Here is a 27,979-nt window from a genome sequence, read left to right as displayed (position 1 = left end):
TGTGCCAATCATAGATGTTCACAAAAGAGCGTAGGCCTATACGCTGTGAAAATTTTAAGACTACAGTACTGAACATACTATATCAGTTGCTGAAGGAACTTCCATGCTTATTAGAATATTTCTATGGTATACTACCTTCGTTAACAAGTCAGATATCTGAATGATTTTTTCACTTTACACAAATCAGAAGACATTTAGAAAATGAAAATAACGAAACTTTTTAATTAGCATGTTTTATTAGTTTTTTTTTTCTTTTTAAACAAAATACAGTGACAAATATACTTTTTCAGTTCGCTTTCAAAAACTGATTTAAATATAAAGTCTTAATAAAAAATGTAAAACATTTAAAGGTAAGATACACTTTAGATCTTGATTTTGTTTGGAAAAATAATTTGTTGAATAAAATTAGTTTTAAATAGGACATTTTTATACAAACTGAATGTATCCTTCTTTTCACACACAACACACTTGTATTCCTTTAATACAGAAAGAATCTTTGAAATGCTGTATTAATATCACAATTTCCTTTAGGATTTCTATTCTCTTTCCAGCCTTAGAAAAAAGTAGATGTAAACAAACCCACCTGACTACCAGTCGGTCGATGATCAGTGATTGGTTGTTGGTTTCATTGCACTAGTATCCTACCGCAATATAATTCCTACTGAAATAATAATTTCGAATAAGGATGTCTGAATTTATCCTGCATTTTGTGATAAGAAACTCAATATATATAATATTTAACAACAAATGTAGATTTATTTCAACCATACCCGTACTTGGACATGTAGTATTTACTGCGCATGCGTATGTGTTCCCGCGCTAACCCTGCTCATTTGAAATTGTAGAATGCAGAGTTCCATGGCGACGATGAGTCTCGTGTTATAAAACACAAAAGAGAACAACAGGAACAGAGGCAATCTCGTTTATATAACGATTTGAGATAATACATATTTCCAGCATAGCAGTAGTTAGTGTCAGTGCGTTAATTATTTACCAACCAACGTAGCCTTACACTTCGTAAATTATGCGATGCGATGATAGTAAGCTAGAAGACGATCTTGCTCTTTACGTCTGTCGCTGCCGAAGCACGTGAGAGCCGCGGAGTAATACATTTCGCTTTGTTTACGTTACTTTACTCTAAGGCTGGAAAGACTTTAATGAGGAGGATGGTCTGGTGCTGGTACCCAACCGCCTATTTCAAAAAAGGGCACTAAGCGTACTTTCTTCTTCGTGGTTTCTTCTGGTTTCGCAGTCGTTGTTCCTAACAGCATTTCGCTAGCTTGGAGCAATGGTCTGATAATAGCCACATAAAACGGATTAGGCGTTGGTTTAGGCGGAGGAGCGGGGTGATGATAATGGTGATGATGATGATGAGTTGCCTTGTTAGGAACTCTGTTTTGACTAACAGGTGGCTTTGGAGGTGAACTAGGTTTAGTATGATAAAAATTATGTTGATCTCTAGACGGTGGTGGTGTATGATAAATTACTGAAGTTATATCTGGATGTGGTTTTGGGGGTGTATTTGGTTCAGTCTTTATAGTGTATGGAGAGACAGGTACATGTTCGCTAAGTGGTATTGTAATATGTACAGCATAAGGAGTTACAATTACCGTCCCTCTTTTCTGATCTCTTGATATTAAATAGTTGGTGTTTCCATATGAAACTTGTTGCAAATTGCCGGAAGAGTTTAAAAGGGCTAAAAGTGCAGGGTCAATACTTCGTAACTGAGGGGGTAAATGAGATAGATTCACAGAGCTGGAGGGAGTAGATCGTCCTCTGTTTCGACTTCCATTTCTAGATGATCCTGAACTCCGAATATTTGAATTATTGGAGCCATTCCTCGATTGTCTACCATTCGTAGTTGATGGTCTTGTTTGAGAGTTGTTTCTTCGCTGCTGGAGACTCTCACTTCCAAAAGTTGGTCGTAGAGGAACTACTGGCCATGACGGTGGCAGACTGAACTGCTGTTGATTACCAGTACTTGAAAGGTTTACGTTTTCTTGATTTATTGTTGAACTTTGATTAACATTGCTTCTAGTAACTGTAGTCTTCTTGTCTTCTTGTGTGTCTAAAGCTGGGCTTGGGTCTGGCTCTGGTGCTAAGGGTGGATAATGATATGCCCAGGGGTTTTCTTTTTGTATGTTGCTTAAGGTCAGCTCTCCCTGTGGAATTTGCTCTCTATAGTCTATGTTGTGGCCAGGTTGAAAGGGCGGTAACAGTAAAATATTACCTGTTAAAGAAAGGAAAAAGAATCAAACAAATTTCATATTTGTACTTTAACATTGGGTTTTATTATATACCAAATTAAGTCACAGGTTAAAAATTCTTCTACTACTACTACCAAGAATAATTTTTATTATTTTATTTTCAATGTTGTACACAGCTTTTAAGCAAAACATATAGAACTTGTAAATAGCAATATGCAACCTTATACAATAGGATAACAAAAACATCTACAGAAAAACAACAGTAGACACTACATCTATCCGGCTTACTTATATAGGCGAATAGCAAAACCCGTTAAATCCACATTTTAAAATTTGTGGCAAATCGAGAAAAACTGTTTAAACACGTCATAATAAAAATAACAGAAACATTTTTTAAAAAGAAACAATAATGTGAATATTAGTCTGCAGAAAGCTGTATAATCACACTAGTCTCTGAATTGAGTTATTGAAGAAAATAGTTTGGATTTAACAGTTTTTGCGTGTGTAAATGGAGATAATAGCTTTTGTATCTGAATGAGTGGCCATTTTTGTTGAGGCTCAAAATACAAAACCTGTTAAAAGTAAGAGAATCAGAGTCAGAAATCAGTATTATGCCAACTAAAATATTTAAAAGAAATATGTTATTGTTACACTGTACAATTATACATTGTACAGATTGGCACAAATGGATATTGATACATAAATGATACATTAATCTTGTTCTGAATTGAAAACAACACTGATCCAAATGAGCAAAAGATTGAGTAAGCTCCTCTCCATCATTTTCTACTAAATGAAAATCCATATCATCGTCGTCCTTGGTGCAACACCTTTCTCTCGGTTTCATATTTCTGTAAAAACCTCTTTGTAAAAAGTAAGCTTTCAGTTGATTTCAATGGTTATATCCTTCGTAACTATAACCGAAGTTAATTACATTTTTCCATATACATTTCTAAATGGAATGATTATATTTTGGAAGAGTTTGTACACTTTTATGGACTGACTTAGGGTGTATATCGACTTGCCAATTATCCAAATATGTGAATTTGAAATATAGCAATACAAAATGTTCAATCTTTAGTTGGAGCAAAACAGTGGCAGAAAGAGAATCAGAAATAGTAAATAAGTGGCAAAATCTTTTAACATGTTGTTTCAGGAGGCATGATATAATTTCGAACATTAATTGGCAAGATCCTTTTTGAAGAAGAGGTTCTGCTCAAGGTGAAGAGACTATTTAGAGAAGAACCTCATCTAACAATGTTCTAGTGTCCGCGGTGGTTCAGTGGTAGAGCATTTACCTCTAGTGCAAGGAGTTCTTTGTTCGATCCTAGCTCGCGCCAAGTGAGCTTTTTGGTGGACAAACCTTGTGCGTGGGTTTTTTCGGGGTTCTCCCGTTTCCTTCCACTTTCTTCATTCCATCATTTCATTCATTTCTCATTATCACCATCTCCCTTAGCCTATCCGGCATAATCGTGGGACGTAAAACTTAATGATTTCATTTTTATTTCCAATAATGTTCTGCTCAAAGTAAAGATTTGCCATGAAAAGTAACACAAACAACTTCAAACAATAGGATAGTCCGCTTAGCTCGTCTTTTTAGATACATTTCGTTTCTAGTTTTTCAGGTGTCGTGCACATTTTCTAGACACTTTTGGTGTTGTCTTAACAACAACATTATGATCATTCCTGCCTATAGTATCGTTTCCTTTCGATTTTGCGTTCATTTATCTAGTTATTATTAAAGAAAACCTATTAACACAAAAACATATCACGAACAGTTAGATTAAGACTTTTAGCGTCTCCATTTTCAGTCCACCCCCACCCCACCCCACTCCGAAAAACCAAAGCATAGACTGCAAATTTTGCCAAATAAAATTTCGAATGATTTACCAAGAGTTGCAATAAATATTCAAACTACTAAACTAACCTTATACATTACGAAACTTTCAATTGTTTGAAATATGTAATTAAGCGGGTTTGATTCTACGTACTTTTCTCATGACGTTATTTGCAGGTTTGGGATTTAACAGTTTATGAAACTGAATATGGAAGATGGATTCAACTGATTTTGCATCTGTAGCCATGATGGATTTAACAAGTTTTGGAAATTGGCACATATTTCAATGTCAATTTTCAAGTAGTTAAAATATCCTTTTCTACTGAATACTATTTGGAAATAAAAGCTTTCCAATTAAGGTTTCCAGAGCAACCACTATGTCATTTTTCTTAAAAAGTGGATTTAATGGGGTTTTGCCATTGGCCTACTCGGCTCACTAACGAACAATTCGTAAAGAATAAGCAGTGCAGAATAGTCTAGGACTACTTGCTAAACGTCGGCATTCATTACTTCACGCAAAAACACCAGGGATTTCAGTCCAATCCACATGAAACAGGCCCATTCATCAACCTCCAAATTTCACAATATGAACAATGCACTCCGGTAAGTAGCGTTCACCTGGCATGCGTCATGTCCATACACGTTCATCGGATTGCCGCAACATATAGGCTGATTCATCATTTCACTTGATGCTCTTCCACTGCCCACTTGCACCATATTTTGCATGACTGATCGGCAGTACTCGTTCACTGTGTGATCCTTGGCTTATGGGCAAAAGCTTGCCCATTTAACCCCAATTCTAACTCCTCGAAAGAAATAGTACATGTACTGGCATCACTTCCAGATGCCGACCGGAACTCTGTGATTACAGTATCTAACCGCTATTCACGGTGTACTTTCAGACGCATCTGACTCACAACTGGTCTGTCTGAGACAAATTTCGTGGCTTTATTGGTCTGGGTTGCAGTTTTATCACTTTCTCTCGTTCCCATTTCACCTCTAGGTTACACACTATAGCAGGTGAGAGCTAGAATTCGCGGAAATCTCACATAGTAAATGATCGAATCTGTTGGCTCCAATGATTATGTACATGTCATCTGCACTTAAAACTGTGTGTCCAATCATTCCTACTGCAAGAGCTCGTATGTCGTTTTTCCAAGCGTTCGTTTTTCTTCTATCATCATACGTTATGATGCATTTGTGCCGTTTAAACATTCTACTTGTCCTTCGAGGGTGTCCGGTCACTCGTGTCAATCTAGTATATATACACTTACTATGCAAAAATCACGATATAGCAGGTTACTAATTCGCGGGCTGACACATGCAGGGCTCCGCAAAGGCTATAAATTGTGTGTGAGACATTGTGGAAATTGGCTGTATGAGTGATTCATGTAAAATGCAACGTTCTCGTGAGTTAACGGCTTTCGAACGGGACATGGTGGTGAGTGCCCGACGCATGCTATATTCAATTTCGGAGGTGGTTCAGGAATTCGACTTCCCACGCACAACCGTGTTCATGGTGTACCAAGAATGGGTGAATGAAAGCGTCACAGGCCACAACAGATACCATACCGCCGTCCTCAATAACCGAACCTGGTGACACGTGGGACTAACGGTCAATAGAGACAGGAACAACAGTGCAACAAATCACGACCCAGTTCAAGATTGGCCGCGCTAGAAACGTATTCCAGTGGACAATCCGTCGGAACATACGTGCATTGGGTATGGGAGTCATCGCCCCACATGGATGCCACTGCTGACACCGCGTCATTGGACACTCCACCATGCACTTGCCATCAACTACAGCAGATAGATACTGCAACAGTGGTGTAACGTCATATGCCCCGACGAGTCACAGTTTCAAGTCAGGTGACGGTATCAGTCATAGTATGAAGCGCATTTTCCTGACATGGAATGGGTTCTCCGGCTGTTCAGGAAGACACATTGATCGGTCCGCGGTATCGTCTGATGCTCAGAGACTATCTCCACCCTTCCATTGTCTTTCAATACTCTCACGATATTACGGTCTTTCAAAAGGAGAATACGCCACCACATATCGTTTCAATGTCGTTCGTGATTGATTCGAAAGCATACAGGGGAGGTCCAACGACTGAACTAGCTACTCTGGAGCCCTGATATGAACCACATCGAGTATATCTGGAATGCCGTTGAATTCAGGCTCCACACATTGGATCCTTTATCTATGAACATGTCGCAATTAGCTGCCACTCTGCGAACTATGTGGTGCTAAACTGCTTCCGAAAGTGTACCAGAGTATACCAAAGAGTACCAGACACTTGCAGATTCAGTTCCATACCGTATCGTTGCGCTCTGCAGGACCAGAAGGGACCTGACTAGATATTAACTTAAGTGGATATCACATAAGTTTTTAGTTTTGCTAAGTCAGTACTGTATATTTGTAGGGTGTCAATGAACTATAGTGACAAACTGTAAGAGGTGGTTCCTCACATCAAAGTAAGAGAAAATGTGTAAATGAACATATGAGGAAAAGTGTATAGTTTCGGAGCTAGGGCTGCTCAAAGTGGGAAAGCTAAATTTCAACAGACTTTATTTTGAATTTACGAAACCCGTGGGGTGGCGATCCATATAAGCGTAAATGAAGTCACATATACGCAGGGGTGGACTGGCCATAATCAAGTACCGGCCAGATGGCCGCTGCGCCCTCCTCACATCAGTGCCTTTGCGAGCCTAGGGAAGTCGCACAGTTTCCTCTCTGAACACAATTTAAAAAAACAAACAAAGCTACATAATTATTTTATAAATTCGCTAGCCTTTGGCCAGCTAGGGCTCAACCCCAAGACCACGGTATTTGCTCGGCCTGCGGCCTCGCTCTTTCTGTTTTCGGCGTGGGAATGATATTAATGATATTAGATTTACCCCTAAATATATAGATTTGACTCTAATATCGGTCATTTTGGACGATTTTTACATATCAGCAGTACCAACCCCACGCTTCGCCCCAAAGTATTTGCTCGGCCTCGCTCTTTCTGTTTTTGGCTTTGGGAATGTCATTATAATGATCTTAGGGACCCTGAAATTTATAGATTTGACTCTAATATCGGTCACTTTGGATGATTTTTATATATCAACCCTCCCACTCCCACTGCTCCGCCCCCAGATCCCGTCTTTACTCGGCCTACGGCCTTGCCCTTTCTGTTTTAGGCTTTGGTGGTACCATTATTGATCTCAGCGACTTCGAAATATATTGATTTGACTCTAATCTAGGTCATTTTGGATCATTTTTACGTCTCTCCCCCCACTCCCGCCGTTAGAGGCGCTAGTGGCGTTACATAAAAACAAGACTCCGTTCAAGACTTACAGATGAACATCTGGAATCATTGTTCTTGATGAACCCAGAAAGAGACATTCTGACCAAAATAGACAATAATCTTATTATTGACAAAATGTGTGAGAAAAGCAAGGAGATGCGAAGGCTTCTTCAAGCATAAAGCAGTGATTTTACTTTCTTTTTCCAGTTTTGTTTTTGAATTTCTTTTTTCGCTAGGTAGGTATATAATTCTAAATTTACTTTTGTTAATTTGTAGTAAATGTTTCATGTATACTTTTTATCAACGGTTTTAAAAATAGATTAAAAAATATAAGTTAATGTTATGATGAACATAGCTTTAAAAGGACAGAAGTATGAAAAATAGCATAAGCCCCAAACTTAACTCAAATCTCCAGTTATAATTAGGCTGTTAACAAATGCAGCCGAAGAATTTAAGCAACTGGTGTGATTTTTGTAGTCTCAGTTAAAGTGTGCAGATTTATATAGGCCTAATATACGAGGCGTGTTTTTAAGTAAGGCCGTTTGAACATAAGTACACAACGAAAGGTTATTTCAAAAAAGTAAATGTATATTCAGAAAATACATACCTTACTCCATTTTTCGACATAGTTGCCAAGTTTATTCAAACACTTATCATACCTCTCAACCAATTTCAAAATAACCTCTTCATAAAAACTTGCCGCCTGCTCCGATAACCAAGAATTCACTGCCGTTTTCACATCGTCGTCATCATTGTAACGGTTGCCACTGAGGTGTTGTTTGAGGTGGAGGAACAGATGGTAATCGCTCGGCGCAAGATCAGGACTGTAGGGTGGGTGGTCTAAAACTTCCCAGCCAAAACTGTCCAACAAATCGCGGGTATGACCTGCAGTGTGAGGTCTTGCATTGTCATGGAGAAGAACAATGCCCTTTGTCAGCATGCCGCGTCGTTTGTTTTGAATCGCTCTGCGTAGCTTTCACAGAGTTTGGCAGTATGCTTCTGCGTTGATAGTGGTTCCTCGTTGCATGAAGTCGACCAACAAAACACCATGCCTATCCCAAAACACCGACGCCATGATTTTGCGCTGGGACAGAGTCTGTTTAGCCTTCACCTTTACAGGCGAGTGTGTGTGTCTCCATTCCATGCTCTGTTGCTTCGATTCGGATGTTTTGTCTCCAGTTACGATCTGACTCAAGAAGCCGTCACCTTCTTCGTGATAACGAGTCAAAAACTTCATAGCACACTCAAATCTTTGGTTTTTGTGGTCCTCTTTAGGAGTTTCGGGACCTAACGGGAGCACAGTTTCCTAAACTTTAGGTGTTCAGAAACAATTTTGTAAACCACTGATCTCGACACGTTAGGAAATTCGTTTGAGAGACCTGTTATTGTGAAGCGCCTGTTCTCACGAACCCTCGCTTCAACTGAAACCACTAAATCGTCTGTAGTCGAAGAAGGGCGACCGGAGCGATCCTCATCATGGACATTGTCACGGCCATTTTTGAATTCTCGTACCCACTTACGCACTTTGCTTGCACTCATAACAGTATCACCGTACACTTCGCAAATCTGTCGATGAATTTCTGCAGCAGACAGGTTACTTGCTGACAAAAACCGTATCACTGAGCGAATCTCACACGCGGCGGGCGACTTGATAGTCTTAAACATTGTGAAAGCACTGAACACAACCGTACAGGTCAGCTACAGAGCTGAAACAGAGCACAGTTGTTCCCGAGGCATGCCGGTACACGACGCACGCGCTAGTTGCGGTATGCGCGCGAACTACTAGTGTCTACAACAAAACGGACCTTACTTTAAAAACACGCCTCGTATTTAGTACTCAAAGTCTCTTTGTTTGTTTATGAAAATATTGAATTTGTATAATTCTATCGCGATTAACTGCAATAGCTACTTAATCTTTTGTTGTTTTTTGTGTACTAATTTTCCGGGGGAAGCCCCCCGGCACTTTCTTTTATTAGGAGGGGGTATTCCATACAAGCGAAAGCCTCGGATGGACGGCGCCCTTCCAGAGTATGTGACCGCGCCCTTTTTACATAGCCAGTCCACCCCTGCATATACGCCATCCATAAATGCCTATTTTAACAACATGTAATGGGTGTGCAAGGGATTTATTACAGAGCAAGATTCCTAGACATACTGTCATAGGAAGTCTCAGATATGCTCTGACTTTAAGGTGAGTTCAAAGTAGACGAGAGTAAGTCTTGACACCAGTGAACACGGAGTGCTTTGCTGGGAAGTCGGAAGTGCTTGGAACCACCAGCACTTCAGTCCCTTGTGTTAGTAATAAGGTGTGTGTGTGTGTGTGTGTGTGTGTGTGTGTGTGTGTGTGTGTGTGTGTGTATGCACTACATTGGCAAGTTTTTATGAAGATGTTAAAAGTCGAACAGATAGTTGAAAATAGGTATTCTAATTTTATTATGGATATTGTGGACATATAAGTCCATATTAAAATGAAATATATATATATATATATATATATATATATATATATATATATATATATATATATATATATATATATATATATATATATATATATATATATTAACGATCTACTCGACTTTTACTGCAGTGTTCAGTGTTTCATCCAAACATGTTTTTTTGGGGGGGAGGCACATTTCCCCGGAGCTTTGAGAGTGCCCCCCAGAGGAGACTAAAATAATACGTCTATGATATAATAATAACTAGAATAGTACCAGCAGTGTCCCCCGAAATCCTAAGTGTGCCCCCAGGAACATTTTTTTTTTCCTGAAAGAAACATGATAATTGCTAGGTTAAAGCTCTGATCAGAAGGAAATTTCCTAGATTCATACTGAGTTTCTAAAGTAAGATTCCTATGAAAACAATTAATTTCTTAAATTACAGTGAAACCTCTGAATAGTAGATACCGATGAGACATAATTAATTGTACGCAAAAGAAAGCTGTCTGTTACAGAGAGGCTACAACAAATTTAGATGACTTTTATTTCATGAGTAATTGTTTTAAGTATACATTACACTGTATATTAATTATTGTAAACATAGGCTAATGTCGAAATATTGTGTTAGAACTGGGGGGGGGGGAGATTCTCGAAACAGTGAAAGAGGAGAAATAATTCTTGCTGAAATTTTATCGTAAAGCAAACGACATTTGTTCCTTTATCTTGAAAGTTGCAGAGAAAGATTCAATTCCCAAGAGAAAAAAGAATGAATTTCTCATAGAAGAGAAGAATTTTCGCAAAGAATGCTTGTCTATACAATACGACTGGCTCTACACAATTGTTTTTACTTATAGAAGGTTTCTAGTATTCCCGGGAGAAATCAATTTATTATGGACAAAGAAAAATATTTCAAGTTCAACTTGCAACTGTTGTGTGTGTGTCTAGGTGTGGTGGTTTGGAAAAGGGATTTTCTGTCTACTGTTCTGTATCCGACATATTATATTTAATTGCAGGAAGCATCTTCTGTGTTAAATAGATATGAACAATCCTGTCTGTTATGAAAAAGTTACTAAAATGTTGGAGGGAAAGATGACTCTATCCTTGCATATCTGAGAGAATTTGTAAAAAGGAGAATCCTATCCTTTAAGAATGCATGTATTTTACCGGCATAAAAAAAACTGTATTTTAAAGGGATTCGTTAAGGAAGGTTTCATTTTAGCATTTTCGGACCAATATAATTTAAGTTTTATTTTAAAAAGTTAGTCACACGTCCAGTTAATACTTCATATCCACTTTGTTATCATACTTGTAACATAAATAATAAATTGTATTTGGTATCAAATCATATTGACCAAATAATAAACAATTAATTGAAATCGTACAGTGCAATAACAAAATGAATTAGAAACGCCACTGTCATCTGGAGAATGACACTAGAACGACGCATCTGTTGTTGTGAGTAGTAGTGAGTATGTAGGTGGGCGAGCGTCGTAAAATATCCCCTAATCAAACCGTTATAGGAAAGAATATATCATGGTACTTTTCCATGCTCGTTTTTCCCTACATATGTATAAAGAAGCAATGTCGGGTTCATACTCGGGGGTGATTACTGCGACACCAACTGGTATTGTGACCCGTTACATAAGACAGGAACCCGTGGCAAAACGATCGCTCATATAAAACACAAGGAAGAGGGCCCCGTGGAAACTTATTATGCCCTTTAGGCTAAGAAATACCATGATTAAGGCAAGTGAATGATGATGGAAGAATTAATGGTACAAGAAAATGAGAGGAAGCCCATGGACACGATGTCATCCACCACTTTCGCTTATACACCTGCTTTCACGCTACAGTGCAGAAAGAAAAACAAACTGCACGAAACTGTATGAAGAACTGTGATGGGGTCCAAATAGCAGATAGTTATCACAATGGATAAACCGTGCATCTATTTCACTGCTGGTTGTCACATTAGAGCCCTACATATCGTGACATCGGTGCCAAGGACCGCTGCAACTTTATTCGCAATTGTCAATAAAGTTTCTCGCATGAATTTATGGTTATTACGAGATTCAATTGTGTGGGGAATTTGCTGATACGAAAGATTGATTAAAACGCAAAAGTGAATGCAAGATACCGTCCAGAAACCTATTATTATCACATCTATCTTTCGAAGCAACACCCAGAAATTGAGGGTGCGGTCACCAACCAGGTGAGGATTCATATGGACAAGGCTTCAAGTTATGCTACCAGAACATTTTTGCGGTTTTATCAGAAAATGAGACAAAATTAGAAATTCATGTCATTCCATTTTACGACATTCCTGTGAAGAGCTTTGCTACCAGTTCAATGGGTTTCTGGGCTTTAGACTGTTAAAAAAACGCCTCCAACATTGGCGTCCCCGCGCTTTTGCTGGTCTTTGGAAACTTTCCAGGGAAGAATAGACAGAATTCCCTTAGTAGTGCTTTGATGGAGTTTGATCCAATGGAAACTTCTATGTTGGGCGATAGTCCATGGTGCTTTGAATCTAATAGAGCACCATCAATGATTGTAGTAAGGTTTCTTGTAAGATACAGAGTAATCTTGGAAATCAGACCAATATAAAGCGTACAACCTTCTGTAATTACTTTTAAAAAGTGAAACAGTATGCAGCTCCACTAGTTAAAACCGATGTCTCGGAATTTAACAAATCCCATAAAAAAAACCTTTAAAATAATTTTAAAAAGCTCTTTCCAAGCTTCTTTTACTTAGATCAGCTTTTGAACAATAATTGTTAACAACAGTCAAAACACGAAAAAAAAATGTCGTTTAGTAATTTTTCCAAGAACTAAAATGTTTTCATTTTATCGTCTTTGTGTAACAAATATATGCAGATTCTATTTGAATATTTAAACTGCAAATGTTCATGTAATATAAACTAACTTATATTAAACATGATTAATTACCGTGCGTAGGAATATTTGGTGTATCTCCAACAGCTGTATCTCTGTTTTGTCGCTGCCCTTTGGCGAAGATAAGCCACGAAATCGCTACTAAGATAACAGAGAGCTTAGGTGACATTACAGCTTCCAACCTAGAACAAAATAAAATGAACAGTATATGCAGTAATGATTACGTACGTAATGATACCATTTTATATTTCCTTTCATCTTGTATTAGTTATTGCACCCAAGTCCTTGTTCTAGTGTACATTACAGGGGTGACATTTTGGGAAGGACAGAGGAAGAAATGCTCAGTTTCTGAGTTTGAAAAACATGCTTTTTAATAAATTGTGTACTTAATATCCTAACAGAAAACGTGAAATCCTTTATATTAGTGTTCAATATTGTCCTCTCCCACCCGGAGAAACTTGAAATGACAGTACTGGTACATTATAGATTAAAATCACGTTTAATTATAAACTCTAATTGTTTACATTTTATCTTCTTTTAGTTTTCCCACAAACCACTTCAGACCCAATTTTTAATACACTTATTCAAGGACACATTATACACAACAATTTCAGAGATAGAGACAATTATTAGTTTCAGGTAGGCAAGGGATAACTCACTTAGCAACATCTTTTAGTGTGACTGTTTATTATTAGGAGTTAACGTGAAACACTGACAAAGAAAGTGGGTAAAGTGGTACGCGGGGATCTGCATGTCTTATATATCGTTGGAAAGGTTTCGGAGCGTGCCCTATTCGGATTTTCAAATGGTCGCCACGCCCCTTACAGACGCTATTTAAGCTAGATATTTCACATATGAGGTGTACTCGGTGTGACCTTTCCAATGATATACAAGACATGCAGATCCCTGCGTACCACTTCACCTACTTCCCTTGTGAGACATATGCTATGTAGCCTGCTATAAGGAATTCTTATTCTGCCCCTTCCTTTCTACAACCAGCAGTACAAATCTCTTAAGGAAAGTTGCATAACATTTCAGGATAGATTGACGTGCATACTGTCTCATGTTTCCCTCTTACAATAAGGATATAACAAACGTTCAAGAACATGAATTCTGACTTCCATCTTTAATATACAATCCTATTTGTAGTTGTTATTGATCTACATAAAACCTTGAAAATATTTCCTTAAGTTTAATCTGAGTTAGAAGCTTTAGCGAAGAATAGAATACATTTGGAACGTCTCCTTGACATGAGCTACATTAACCACTACCATTTAAATTTCAAATATAGGTAGACTACAAAGTGAATCAAGTGCTGTTTATTTATGTTTTTCTGTTCATTTCGGAGGGAGGCGGCAGCTCAGTGGTAGAGCGCTTACCTCTGGCGCGTGGGGTCGCTGGTTCGATCACCAGCCAAGTAAGTTGGTGGTGGACAACATCGTGACCGTGGGTTCTTTTCGGGGTATTCCTGTTTCCTCCCACATTCTCGTTCCACCAATTCTTCCATCATCATTTACTCGCTTTATTCATCGTCTCCCTTAGCCTAAAGGGTATATTCGTAGGACGTTATACTGAAATATTTTTTTCTGTTTATTTATCGAAGTCTTCCAATAGACGTCCTATATCATTCATGCATCGTATAAGACTTACGGGTAATATATCAATTTTTTTGTAAAATCCTGTTGTTACAAGAACTCAATAGATGATTCGTCAAGCTACATGTTAAAATATTTTAAATTTCGAATTTCATTGTTTGTTGTAAGTGCAGGTGCATCTTTTGAGAAGAGCAGAAGGCAATTACCTCCCCCTGAGTTTGAGAAACATATACTTTGTACTTTTTAATCAATTGTGTAAAAATATACTGATAAAAATCGTGAAACTCTTATGTCGGTGGGCAACCTCGGAAACCCTGTCAAAACCTAAAATGACGCTACTGTGTAAGCGGAAAATACTGAACAACTTTATAAATGTTTACCGTGTATCCCTTAACTAAGATATTCAATATTCAAGGAGTATGTTTCTTTTAATTTTGTTCTAATAGTATGGAAAGAAGATGAATCAAAATATAGCATTATTTAGGATTCATAAAATGCAATAAATAGCATCTTTGGAAATGATTTACAATGCCCAAGACGAAGCAATCGTATTTGTGTCTGTACATATGTATTCATAAAGATTTTAAGTGTTCATGAACATTTCAACGTGTTTATGAACATCAAAATTGGCAATTATTGATAAATATATGTTTATCAAAATGATCATTTTACATGTTCATGAACTCGTAGAAATTAGAACTGTGCAGCTTTCTTGACTACAGAAACACAATGAAATAAATAGTACACAGTAAAAAATGGTTGTGTTAATTCAACTCAATTTTAACACAGGGCAGTAGTTCCAGCCTGACTACCACTATGCGGTGTTAATTCAACACAGACCCTCCGGTGTTAGCGTTCGACATAGGGTGTATGTTACGTTTTTAACACGCAACCGGTGTTGAGCGGTGTTAAATTCGGATCTGTGTTAGTATTTTCGGTGTTGATTCAACACCATGTCAGGGTCGGTAGCGTGGAGAAAAGCATTGAGTGTTAGTTTGCGGTCGTGTTGCACCAACACAAAGAAAGTATCGCAGTGTGTAATGTGTTAATATAACACCATGTTAAGTATCAATATAACACAGTCCCTGTGTTATTTCAACATCATTTTCTTATTATTTCAACACACCATCTGTGTCATAATTCAAGGTTAAAGCAATATAAGTAACACCGTTTCTGTATTAATTCAACACTCCACTGTGTTAAAATTCAAGATCAGACCACCAAATTAACACCGTTTTAGGTGTTAGTTTGACTCCACTTCTGTGTTATTACGACACCTATTTTGGTGTTGAAATAATTCCGTGTGAGGTGTTGATGTAACTCTTTTTGTGTGTTGGAAAAGCTTGTGGTGTGCATGCTTATGCTTACGGTGGTTTCCCATCTTTGAATACTAATTAGTTAACATAACCGATTCTTCGCGTTCGGAAATAATGAAACGAACGAAATTTAACGAAAACAACTGCAACAGATTGATTCGTGAACATCGTCAATTTCGTCAAGTAGTATTTCCGAACGCACCCTTACTTGAAATGCCCTGTTAAAATGTTAACAGGCCGAGAAGGAAACAAATTCTAATTTTAAAATAAGAATAGTAAACTACAGAACACCTAATTTAGAAAATCTTCATAAAATTTTTTGTCGTCCACCCCATCATTTATTGTGATGTATTTCTTGATGGTGCGAAACAGAACCTTCATCAACATCTTGTTCAAGAATGATAGGAAACTCTTCCCTATATCTTTATAATATGATAGCTTCTGAATCGTGTTTCTGTTTGTTTTCCGCCATTTTTTAAATACAATTCTCGGTGTTGATTGGTGACCTCTAGTGTAGTGTAGAAGTGACAGAGTAATACGGTGTTGTTTCTCGTTGGTGATATGTTTCTTTAGAAACATTATGTAAAACAATTGAGAACACATCTCGCGATTTGCATGTCGAAATTTTGTGAATATCTCGATTTGTTTAAGTACTTCTTTCTACTGTGTTTGTCTGTAGCTTCCGTACATAAGCCTTTATAATTAGATGCCCAACATATTTGGCAATCACACAGAAAACAACGCCGAAGATTCTACACTTGTGTTAATTCAACACACAGGCTGTGTGTCATTTCAACTACCGATACCGGCATTTGACACACAACTCCAAATGAAGAGTGAGTTGTTCTAGCCACCTGTTTGTGTTGAGTTGAGTTGATTTTGAGTTTAACGTCCCTTTTCAGCAGCGAGGCTATATGCGACGTGAGCCTACTGATTAACGTGGAATCCGAACCACATGAGCTCCTGCCGGGAATCGAACCCGGGTCTCCTGCACTACAGGCGCGTATGTTAACCGCTTAGCCATGGAGGAGCTCATCTCTTTGTGTTATATTTTAACACAATCGCCTTAACACATAGGCATGTCGTTGAAATAACACATCATTTTTTTTTTTTTACAGCGTAGGGTTAAATTCATATCGGGCTTCTCAAACTTTGCGGAGCACTACGTAAAGCAAAACATGCAATGAGCAAATAATTACTGCCATGCCGATTATCGCAAACTAAAACGCTAATTTTGTGTTGCGTTGACTTAAACTGTGACGGAATGAAATATGTTTTGAATCTTTTGAAAAATGAATATTTCAGCTTAACGTACCACGAATATGCCCTTTAGTCTAAGGGAGACGATGATTAAGGCAAGTGAATGATGATGGAAGAGTTTGTGGAATGAGAATATGGAAGCAAACGGGAGTACCTCGAGAAAACTCACGGATTCGATATTGTCCACTACAAACTCACTTGACCGGGGATAGAACTAGGACCTCCACGCATCAGAAGTAAGCGCTGCACTACTGAGCCACCGTGTCCCCTTGTATCTTTCAAGTAATCATATAGTAGTAAACAATGTACTATGGGAAAACTATGTATGTTAAAGAAAATGAGGACAATTTACATTACCATAAGAATATCCATTCATATAATACTAGACACATAGATGACTTAAATACTCCTCATATTAGGCTATGTACACAAAGAAGTTTTAAGTATACATGTATGAAACTACACAATACATTACCAGTGCAAAATACTGTACGAATGGTGTGTGATAATGACTTCAAAAAAGCATTGTAAATCTTTTCTTGTAACTAATTCTATTTATAGTATCGATGAATTGGAAGAAAAGTGTAAATTGTAACTTTATTTCTTTGTATGTACTCGTTTATATGTTGACGCTGTCTATTGCAACAAATATTGTTTAATGACAATAAATATTCTATTCTATTCTATGAAATACAAATAACTGAAAGAACGATATAAAGATGTTAGACATAAAATGATTTGTTGCGGAGAACACAATAAACTGGTTGAATAAGATGAAAATAAGAGGCCTTATGCAGAGTCGTCCCGACGCGTGATTACTGCCATACTAAAGAGTTCGACTAACATGTTTCCTCCAGTAGTCAGGCCTTTAGTATGACGCTAATCATATGTCAAAACGACTCTGCATAAGGCGGAAGATCTTTATGATAGAACGGGAACAGAGGTACACATATGAGTAAATTATAACAGCTGGGAATTCTTATATCTATGTATGTATTTACAACAGTTTTCTAAATGCATATCTAAAGGAGGTACTTTAAACTTTTAATTGACATATGCAGATTAAGAATACTTGATCACAATGATATAATTATTACCATCATAGTAGGTTAAATCGAATCCAAATATCTAGCAGCTGTATCCTATGATAACGAATTTACATGATTATTAGAGTACTCTTGAAAAGTTCGAACAGCAAGGTATGAAGATAATCTTTACAATATACATACGTAACGGGGTAGGTTCCATAGTTGGGAGTGGGATAAATAAAATTGACGGCAAAGCAGTGAATGCATCAAGGACCTAGCTGAACGTGGTATGACTATTCTGCTCCTATCTGCGATACTTAAGCTAAGAAGTCATATCCTATTACTTAATATGCCCACCTGTATGGTCTAGAAGCTAGCGCACGCGTCCCTGATGCATGTGATCTCGGGTTCGATTTCCAATGAGAAGGCATCATATTTGAAGGTATTGTGGTGGCTTGGATTTCACATTAAACTGTACGTCCAAGTCTCAAATAAATATATGACAATAACGGACGTTAACAACAACAACAAATAGCACTGAAGAATTAAATTTTGTATTTGTAAGTATTGGATCTAAAGGTAGGGAGACAGTTTTAACAACCATTTCTGGGAACCCAAGAAATTTTAACAACTAGCTCTGGGAATCCGAGAAATTTAAATTTTATTGCTGCAAGGAAAGAAAAGAAAACTTACCTAATGTACTAACGGTTGAATACAACTTTCTGAAACAGCTTGTAATGACATAATTTAAATTTTTGTCGATGCACTTTCCTCAATGTCCGACATTGCTTTTAACGATATATCCGAGATTAGGATTGAAAAAAAAAATGAAATGATGTATTTCAGTTTAACGTCTTACGATTATGCCCTCTAGGCCAAAGGAGACGATGATTAAGGCAAGTGAATGATGATGGAAGAATTGGTGGAAGGAGAAAGTGGGAGGAAACGGAGTACCCCAAGAAAACACACGGACACGATGTTGTCCACCACAAATTTACTTGGACGGAAATAGAACCAGGAACCCCGCGCACCAAAGGTAAGTGCTTTACGACTGAGCCACCGTGAAAAGAAAAATATTTTCATTAGGAACATACTTTTCAAGTGACAAAATATCTAGATGTATAAAATTTACCTAGATAGTACAATAACGTTAAAATTGTGTTTGCGATTTATAACTGTTAACTAGTTATGTTTTTCATTTCTCACCTAATTTTCACTAAAATTGGTGTTTTTCTCCATTTTGCACCATCAAGTTCGCTACGTTTTTCCCTAGCAAACGTCCTAGCCATTGTGATCACAGCTAAAAGTGGTTTAATTTCACTTAGGAATTGATCTACGTTAAGCTCGCATCGTTTCAAATTTGCCATTTGCCATTAAAAAAAAAAAAAAAAAAAAAAAAAAAAAAAATTTATTTATTTGCCTCGCTTTCTAGTTTGCAATTTAGATTACTCGGAGTTTACGGACTTCTCAGTTTATGAAGAAGTTTTGTGAACAAGTCGACTTACAAACGATATTCCGAAATCTATATTATAAAATTGAAAGTGACTATGTTTGTGACTCTTAATCTCTTGAACTATCCGATCGATCTCGATCAAATTTTCAACATAGGTTTGGTTTGGGCCTGGGAGTGTCTTTAGCATTTCACTTTGACGGTAGAACGGAGGTGGGGGAGGAGGGGTAATTATAAAACATAAATAAAACTTAATAACTCTTGAACCATACGACCAATCTCGATCAAATTTTCAACGCACATGAGGTTCGTGCTTGAGATGTTTCTATCATTTCACTTTGACGGAGCAATGTAGGGGAGGGGGAGGAGGGGGAGATATACAAATATCCATATATATAAGTGACTATTTTCGTGAGTTAATAATTCTTGAACCACCCGATCGGTCTCAATCAAATTTTCAACATGGATGAGGTTCAAACCTGGGAAGTTTTTCATCATTTCGCTTCGACGGTATATCTTAGAGAAGGGGAAATAAGTGAAAATGAATAAAACTTAATAACTCTTGAACTAACCAAACTTAAGAACTCTCAAACTTTCCACATAGTTAAGGTTCGGGCCTGGAATGTTTTTGTCATTTCACTTTCAGTTCAACGTAGGGGAGAGGAATATATATATGTAATAAAAAATAAAATAAAAATGACTGTGTGACTTCATCACGCTTAAACCACCCGACTGATCTTAATCAAATTTTCAACATAGATGAGGTTCGGGAGTGGATAGTTTATTATTATTATTATTATTATTATTATTATTATTATTATTATTATTATTATTATTATTATTATTATTATTATTATTATTATTTTCACTTTGACAGTAGAACCTAGGAAAGGAGGAGGGGAGGGGATATATATATATGTAAAACTTAACTCTTGAACCACCGGACCGATCTCGATTAAATTTCAACAAGATGACTTTCGGGACTGGGATAATTTTTATCATTTAGCTTTGACGGTGCAATATAAAGGAAAGGGAGGGGGAGATATATGTAAAAAATAAAAATGAAAGTGACTGTCTTCGTGACTTCATCGCTCCCGACCACCCGACCACTCGACCGATCTCGACCAGATTTTCAACATAGATGAAGTCGGGCCTGGGATGGTACTTATCTATTCACTTTGACGGTAGAACTTAGGAGAGGGGAGGGGAGGGGAAGATACGTAAAAATAAAATTTAATAACTCTTGAACCACCAGACCGATCTCGAGCACATTTTCAATTTAGATGAAATTCGAACCTGAGAATTGGATTTTGTCATATCACTTTGACGGTCTAACTTAAGAGAGGGGGAGGGAAAGAGACATTTAAAAATGATCGAAAATGACCGATATAAGTATTGAATCTATAGTTTTTGGGGTCGCTGAGATTAACAGTGAAACTTCCGGTGTTGTTTAAATCCAAATTCAGCCCTGCAACTTGGGAGAGGGGGAGGGGGAGATATATATATAAAAAATGATGGAAATTGACAGATATTAGTGCCGAATCTATAGATTTTTAGGTCGCTGACACGAACAGTAACATTTCTAATACCGTTTAAATCCAAATTCAGCCCCGAAACAATGACCAGGGGTTGCTATGAACAGTGACACTTCCTATGCCGTGCCCCTCAACCTGGGGATGGGAGCGCTTTAGTAATAGTAGAAAGTGACTGACTAGCTTAACTATTTTTTCTTAATTTAATCCAGCGAAGCGGGTAATAGATGCTAGTACGATCTGATACATCGGTACCGGCAATTTCATGAGCCTAGTACAGTAGAGTTCCGAAAACTCGGCCTAATGTGGACTGAAGAGTGGCTGAGCTTAGTGAAAATTCCGGGTTATCGGGAATGGGGTTAAAAAAAGAATAAGTACGAGTGTTTCCTAAGAAAATACAGTACTGTACTTGTATGTGTTGGTTGCTTGTGAATACAACAGAGAATTAATTGCCCAAATATCCTTAAGCAAAGGAAAAGTATATACTTTATGAAGGCATAAAGCCTTTACTATACATGAAAATGAAAATTAATGAATACACATTTCACTTCATAAGACAGATCTCAGGCAATGACCTTGAACGGGTCTGCACCCCGCGCGGGTATTTTTCCGTCCTACCAGGGTATGGCCGAGTTATCCGGACTGCCGTGTTATCAAATGTCAAGTTTTAGGGACTGCACTGTAGTCCTTTTTGCGTGTTTGCCATAAACATGATCTGTCAAGAGTACTGTGTTTAGAAACTACTTTTTGTTCTTTTTCGCACTTTGCGCACTTCTAATCTACACACTATTTTGTTTAATTTGGTGTTATTTGTCTTCAAAAACGACAATGTTATTTTAATTCTACATTATCATCACAGAAAAGAACACTTAAAATGTGAAAAATACATACAACACCGTTTCTATGACTAGAACGGATTAATTATATTTACATTAACTCGAATGAGAAAAATAATTTTGGTTTACCACGGACGGTCGTAACCCAAAGATCCGCTGTACTGTATAATCAAATATACTATCACACAAATGTTATATAATACTGTATTTTATCTGGAAAAAAGTTAAAAGAATATGTTTGATAACTTACCCTATCACTTCCGTCTACCTACACCATCATCGGAGAGCGTGAGTTGCCTCGCACTGTAAAAGGTGTTCTCTCAGACTCACACAGAGGTCGATTTCTAAACTTGTATGACATAGCATTACGTTCCTTCCTTCCGGAGCTAAAATCAAAAACTGGTCCGTTTGCCCCACCTATTCTCCATTACGCGACGGGACTTTCACCTTCCAGTGTAAACCAAGAAAAGGAGAAAATCACCTGGGAATCTCTTGTTGTTTAAAGTGTTATAATCGTACTAAATGCTTGTTATCAAACATAAAACAGCTGTTTTCGTCATTATGATTTAATGCCAAGAAACGAACCACTGTTTACAACTATACAAACCTTGGCACTTTGTTTATGCTCCTTTACATGTAGCAACTAAAGTTTTCACGTCAATCCTTTGCCTTAAGTCTATAAACATTGTCAAGATCAGTTTTATGACGAATAAATGGGTAGCAGCGATAGGATGGGAATAAATAAGGAAATATTCTTCCATTAAATATATTCAGGTATATTTTTTCCTTATTACTACTAATTGAATCAGTGAACATACGTTGCGAAGATTATGTACTTTTTATTCTTTTCCCTGGAGCGTCAGTGAAAACGTTAACAATATGCGGTCACATCTCATTCACTGCAGAAACAAAACAAATATTTCAGTAAATAATTGTAAACATTAAATACTGTATTAAGTATGTACTTTATTTACATGTAAATCAAAACTCAAAACATATTACCGTATATACAAGTGTGAAAATGTTTTACGCAACAAATTCATAAGCCTTCAAGTATTTCTAGAGCATAGTTCTAATTATATTTAAAAAGAGAAAAACTTAGCTAAGAGTGTTATCTTTTAAAGATGGTGTTATCCCAGATATTCTAATATTTTTAGTTAAAAGATACGGTAAATTTTGAATAGCCAATGAAGGTATACCGGTACTAATTTTATTTTCTTGTTGTTGTTGATGGGTTGTTTGAAATTTATCTTTCAATTATAATACAGGATTTATTAGTTGTTCCTCTAGGGTTGCCATAATTTTTTGATCCAAAATAAGGACGAGTCTTAAAATGACGACCCATCAAAGATACGGTGCCCAAACACAGAATAAATATTTTGAAATTTCTTACCTAAAATCACCTTTATAGGTTATCACACAATTGTTTATTGTAATACTTAAAACACTATTGGAAACTAACATGTTTTATAATTTTTTCATTAACACAAACATAATACATCATACCACTGGATTACGTATATTAAATCTAACGAAAAGAACCCTGGAATGGAAAAATAAGACATTCTTTGAAAACATACTACTTTATTAATAGTAACTAGTCACTAAAATATAAGTTACATATCCTATATGATGAAAAAATTCTTTTCGCCCGAGATCTTAGCGATTTCCAACTTGGAAATTTTCGGGCAGCCCCCAAAACTGTCAAATACGGACATTTTCCTATTTCATGCTTTGTACGATACGGACACGGACACGGACCAAAAAATACAAAAGTGCGTACAAAATACGGACATATGGCAACCCTATATTCCTCCCAATCATTCGGTTCGACTGCTTATTGGGGCCACGGTGGCTCCGTGGTAGAACGTTCACCTCTGGTATTACACAACCAGCGAACGAGTGCGGGCGGCCGGTTTTGGAACTAAAATGCAAGCAGCAGTGTTTCTAACCGGACTACTTGTAATCAATCTATCTCAGTTCTGTAATCAATCTATCACAGTTCTGTAACCAATCTATCACAGTTCTTTCTGTCTTGTTCGTAATAAACCACTTCACGCATATGCTCAAGTCAGGGGCGGAGCGATCGGGGTCTTGCGTAAGAAAATTCTTTTGCATTGACATCATATTCGGATGTACTTCAAAAGTTTGGTGAGAGAGAGAACTGATAATCTTTCACCGCCACACTCCTAACGGTCTCCCCAGGGATCCTGGGTCCACCCCCTGATTGAGATGGTACATAAAGATAATTTTGTCTAATCTCTGTCATTATTTAGCATGGTTTAGTAATTTAAAAAAAGTTATTTCTGCCACATTTTGAAAACTTTCAAATAAAGTTTTCAAAATGTGGCAGAAATATCGTTTTTTTAAAAACAAAATCAAAATACTAAGCCATGCTAAATAATGACAGAGATTAGACAAAGTTATTTTTATGTACCATCTCAATCAGGGGTGGACCCAGGACACCTGGGGAGACGGTTAGAAGTGTTGCATTGAAGGCGGAGGGAGAGAGATTAAAATGGGGTGCCTGATAATTGAAGGTTCCTTATAACTCCAGTAAAATTCAGAAAAAAATCTCTGAATTACGTAAAAAAAGAAAATATACAAAATACATTTTCAGGGTAACTCTTACAGCCATTACGTTATTCTAAGATTAATGTTACTTCTGAAATTGATTAGAGGGAATATATATTTGAATAACAAAACCACTTTCATAAGTTTTTCAAAGTATCAAGTTTGAAAAGAACGAAGTTTGTCTTCCATTGTTATCTCATTGCTCAAATATACCGGTGATGAAGTAATTGGCTGGAAATCAATCGGCCGTTTCTTACATCAATTTATAAAGAAGATGAGTGCCAATGTTAGATATGTCAGTTCAGTATTTTAAAAAAAGCCACCCAACCTCTTGCAACCATGCGTAGCGCATTTTAATACTTACACTTGAAATAAAAATACAACTGAATAAAGACCATTGACTATGCCTTTGAATTTCATATGTGAATAACAATATAGGACTTTTCAGATAGAGGACAGGGAGGAGCAGGTTTTATTAAAAAGACCGTACATCTGATATGTTTGAACTATAGGCAACTTGTGTTTACGGGCTAAACTCAGTCCTCTGAAGTCAATCGACAAATACCTTTAAGATATTCAACAGAATAACGTATCATCATTATTATATACTACAGACACAAATATAACACTAGGCTCCCAAGTTTCAAAATTATATTGTGTGCGAAAACAGTTAGTAGATTTAATTCTTTGTGACCTGATAGCTAAAACCTGAGAGAAATTCAGAGTTAGTCCAGATGTAATTTCTTTTCTCATAAATAAAATTTATTGTGTGCTGAAGCAATTATACTTACTCTTACACTACCCATACGCTGATGTTTTATCAATACTTTTATTCGAACTCTACCAAAGGGTTGGATTTCTATAATGTTCCTAAAAGAAGGGTGCACTGAACCAAATTGTACAAATCAATCCCTAAAGGCAAGCTATCCAATCCTATAAATCTTTAAAAAATGAAGGAAAAATTTCTTCACCTCCTTTTCCCCCAAAGGGTTCACATTTCTCGAACAAAAAAATGAAATTTCTTTATTTTAACGTCCCATGATTATGTTGTTTATGCTAGAGGAGACAAATGATTAATGAAAGTGAAAGATTGTAAAATTAAATTTTGTTCTCTCAATCGGAATCAAACCCAGAACCACATAGAATAAAAGCACATGCGCTGGCCAATAGACCAGCGGAAAGGACTTTCACAGTTCTCGAGAGGAAACGTTTCGAGATTCCTCCCTGGCAAAAAACAATTTATTCGAAAAAATAATTTATTTGTCAATCGATAAACATACACTTAAACAGCAGCATCATGAGCCTTTACCTTAACTTGATTTAAACTTATAGTTACAAGATATTGCGCAAAACTCTAAGCTATCAACCCAAAATTAAAATTTAGTCACTGCCTTTGTCAGTGGCGTATTCACGATTTTATTTCGGGGAGGGCTTTGCTAACTTTCGGGGGGGCTTTGCCTGAAAATGTGAAAATTCTGCAAGATATTTCGTATACTTTACTATAGTAAGTAAGATTTCGAGGTGGGGGCTTAAGCCCGGAAGCCCCCCCTAAATACGCCACTGGACATTGTCATTCCTGCGTTTTACAGGCTGCTACTGTTTTATAATGAAATCGAATAAAACGTAATCAATGTTTATACATTCTGCTTAATACACGGTAGAAGCTCACTGAATTGTCAACTGTGCTATGTTGTTCTTAAATTGGTAATTTCCATTCATATATCACTATTCACAATACATCTGCATTACTTCAGGAATGGTTCACTAAAATACATAGATAAGTTACGGCGTTTTTTATTAAGCGTAAAGAGATTAGACTATGCATAACATCTAAACTGCAACTTTAAAAAACCGTTGGATACACTGCAAAGTGAAACTCTCCGCTCCCCTGTCCCACCGCGCTTGCCAAGAAACTGATGTAAACACAACAGCAGCGCCATCCTCCCAAAACCGCACAGCTATCGTGGTCAGGTTATACATGATTGGTTCGACCCCAGTTCGCGTCAAGTGAGTTTAATGGTGGACAAACAGTCGGTGTTCTCTCGTTTCCTCCAACTTTCCCGTTTCCTTCATTCTACCATTTCATTCATTTCTCATCATCGCCGTCTCCTTTAGCCTAGCCGGCATAAAACTTAAAGATTTCATTTCGAAGATTTCGACTGCAAATTACCTGAAAACTAGCGACATCTGTTGGCGGCAGGCAGTGCAGCTAGCGAGGTCTTATTAGCTTGATTATGAACTTTTATGGGTATAAGAGTGACTGACAGACAAAGGCGTTTTGTGTCCATAATCAGAATTTAAAATATTTAAATATTTCCATCTAGATGTTTATGCAACACGTACCTCTTAAATGTCTTGTAGTTTAATATTAGAGTTGCTCACAGATTAATATGATTTTTACCATATAATATTAATACGTACATTTGTATGCAACCTATGTACGAAGGAGAGCTGAAAAGTTCCAGGTAACGCCTCGGATCAGAGATGGATTGGCCAGTGAGTCGGTGGGTCAAGTTTTCTGAATGAGTCAGTTGGTCGTGGGTCAACAGCATGTGACCCACTGCGACCCACCACGATCCACTGCGACCCACGGACTCACTCTGCCCTACCGACCCACTCTGATCACTACATTGTAGACAGTATCTTCTGAACACTAGTGAATTTGTCTACGTTTTAATTTCAAGGCCTCCATTTCCCTTCCTTTTCCATTTGTTTCTGTCTACTTACCTGAGTTGAGTATATCTAAGTGAAAAAACACTTTTGGATATTGATATTTATAATTCTAATGATAGCAATAGGACTTATACTACTACTTGGCTTTCGAGGCACACAGCCTGAGAGTTTTTAGACGAGCTAACTACTGTAAAAAAAAAAAATGAATTTTAGAATCACTGAAATATATAAATTGAGGAGTTTGATGCAATAAGGGCGTAAGTCTGAAACATGCAGTTGGAGAAAAACGATGTTGAAAATTTAAGTAGTGTTTGCTTCTTACATAAAACAATGTAACATGCAGCATTTTATTCCGATATTGAATTGAAACGTTACCAGGAGGGTAACAAGCATGGCAAAAGCCACAAATGCGTTTGATGCAAAAAGGGCGTAAACTCGTTTACGACATTATTACATCAAACTCCTCAATTATTATATAAAAAATTGAATGTAACTATGTGTGCCTGATCATCAAGGCCAAATTGCAAAGTCAAATGAAATGACTTTAGGTATATAGTTCTTAATCCAAACTGGGGTGTTATCATATCGCTTTCATTGTAATACATATCCTAAGGAGGTAGTGGGGATCCGAGTTTTTGCGAGAAAAAAATGAGTATCTCGCAAGCAGATAAACTTACGGTGCTGAAATTCAGTATATTAACTCTTTATTAAAAATAAACAGAATGTGTCCTAGCATTTTTTTTTAAATTCTCTTTTATGGGAGGGGGCACTTTCTATATATGGAAAATTGGTAGTGGATGGGTTTGTAAAAAAATAATCGAAAATGATCTATATTAGTTGAAAAAAATCAGAAATAATTATTAATTCAGAAACAAAAAATACAGTGCTTCGCTTCATATATCCATTGCTTGCTACTTTGCTGAAGCTTATGTTTATTATATGGAGCGCTTAAGCACAGGGCAATCAACCCACGAAGTTGTGACAAAAACAGACATAAAATTTGTACTGTAAGCTTAATTACACGGAAATTTTAAGTTTGGACTGTATGCATAATT

The 27,979-nt window shown here is 37.0% G+C and overlaps 1 protein-coding gene across 1 annotated transcript; it reads right to left on the bottom strand.

The window, feature by feature from the left end:
- Window positions 1-229: 229 nt before the first annotated feature.
- Window positions 230-22,223, bottom strand: LOC145668136 (uncharacterized). Its single transcript, XM_081735705.1, has 3 exons — window positions 21,928-22,223; window positions 12,715-12,842; window positions 230-2,230 (listed from the first exon to the last, which is right to left on the bottom strand). The coding sequence occupies exons 2-3, from the start codon at window positions 12,827-12,829 to the stop codon at window positions 1,155-1,157; spliced, it is 1,191 nt and encodes a 396-aa protein (XP_081591831.1). The 5' UTR covers window positions 12,830-12,842; window positions 21,928-22,223; the 3' UTR covers window positions 230-1,154.
- Window positions 22,224-27,979: the final 5,756 nt, after the last annotated feature.

The sequence above is a fragment of the Thermobia domestica genome, chromosome 13 (genome assembly GCF_964235325.1).
Source record: "Thermobia domestica chromosome 13, izTheDome1.hap1.1, whole genome shotgun sequence".
Lineage (NCBI taxonomy): Eukaryota > Metazoa > Arthropoda > Insecta > Zygentoma > Lepismatidae > Thermobia > Thermobia domestica.
This window is presented reverse-complemented; position numbering and strand designations above follow the sequence as displayed.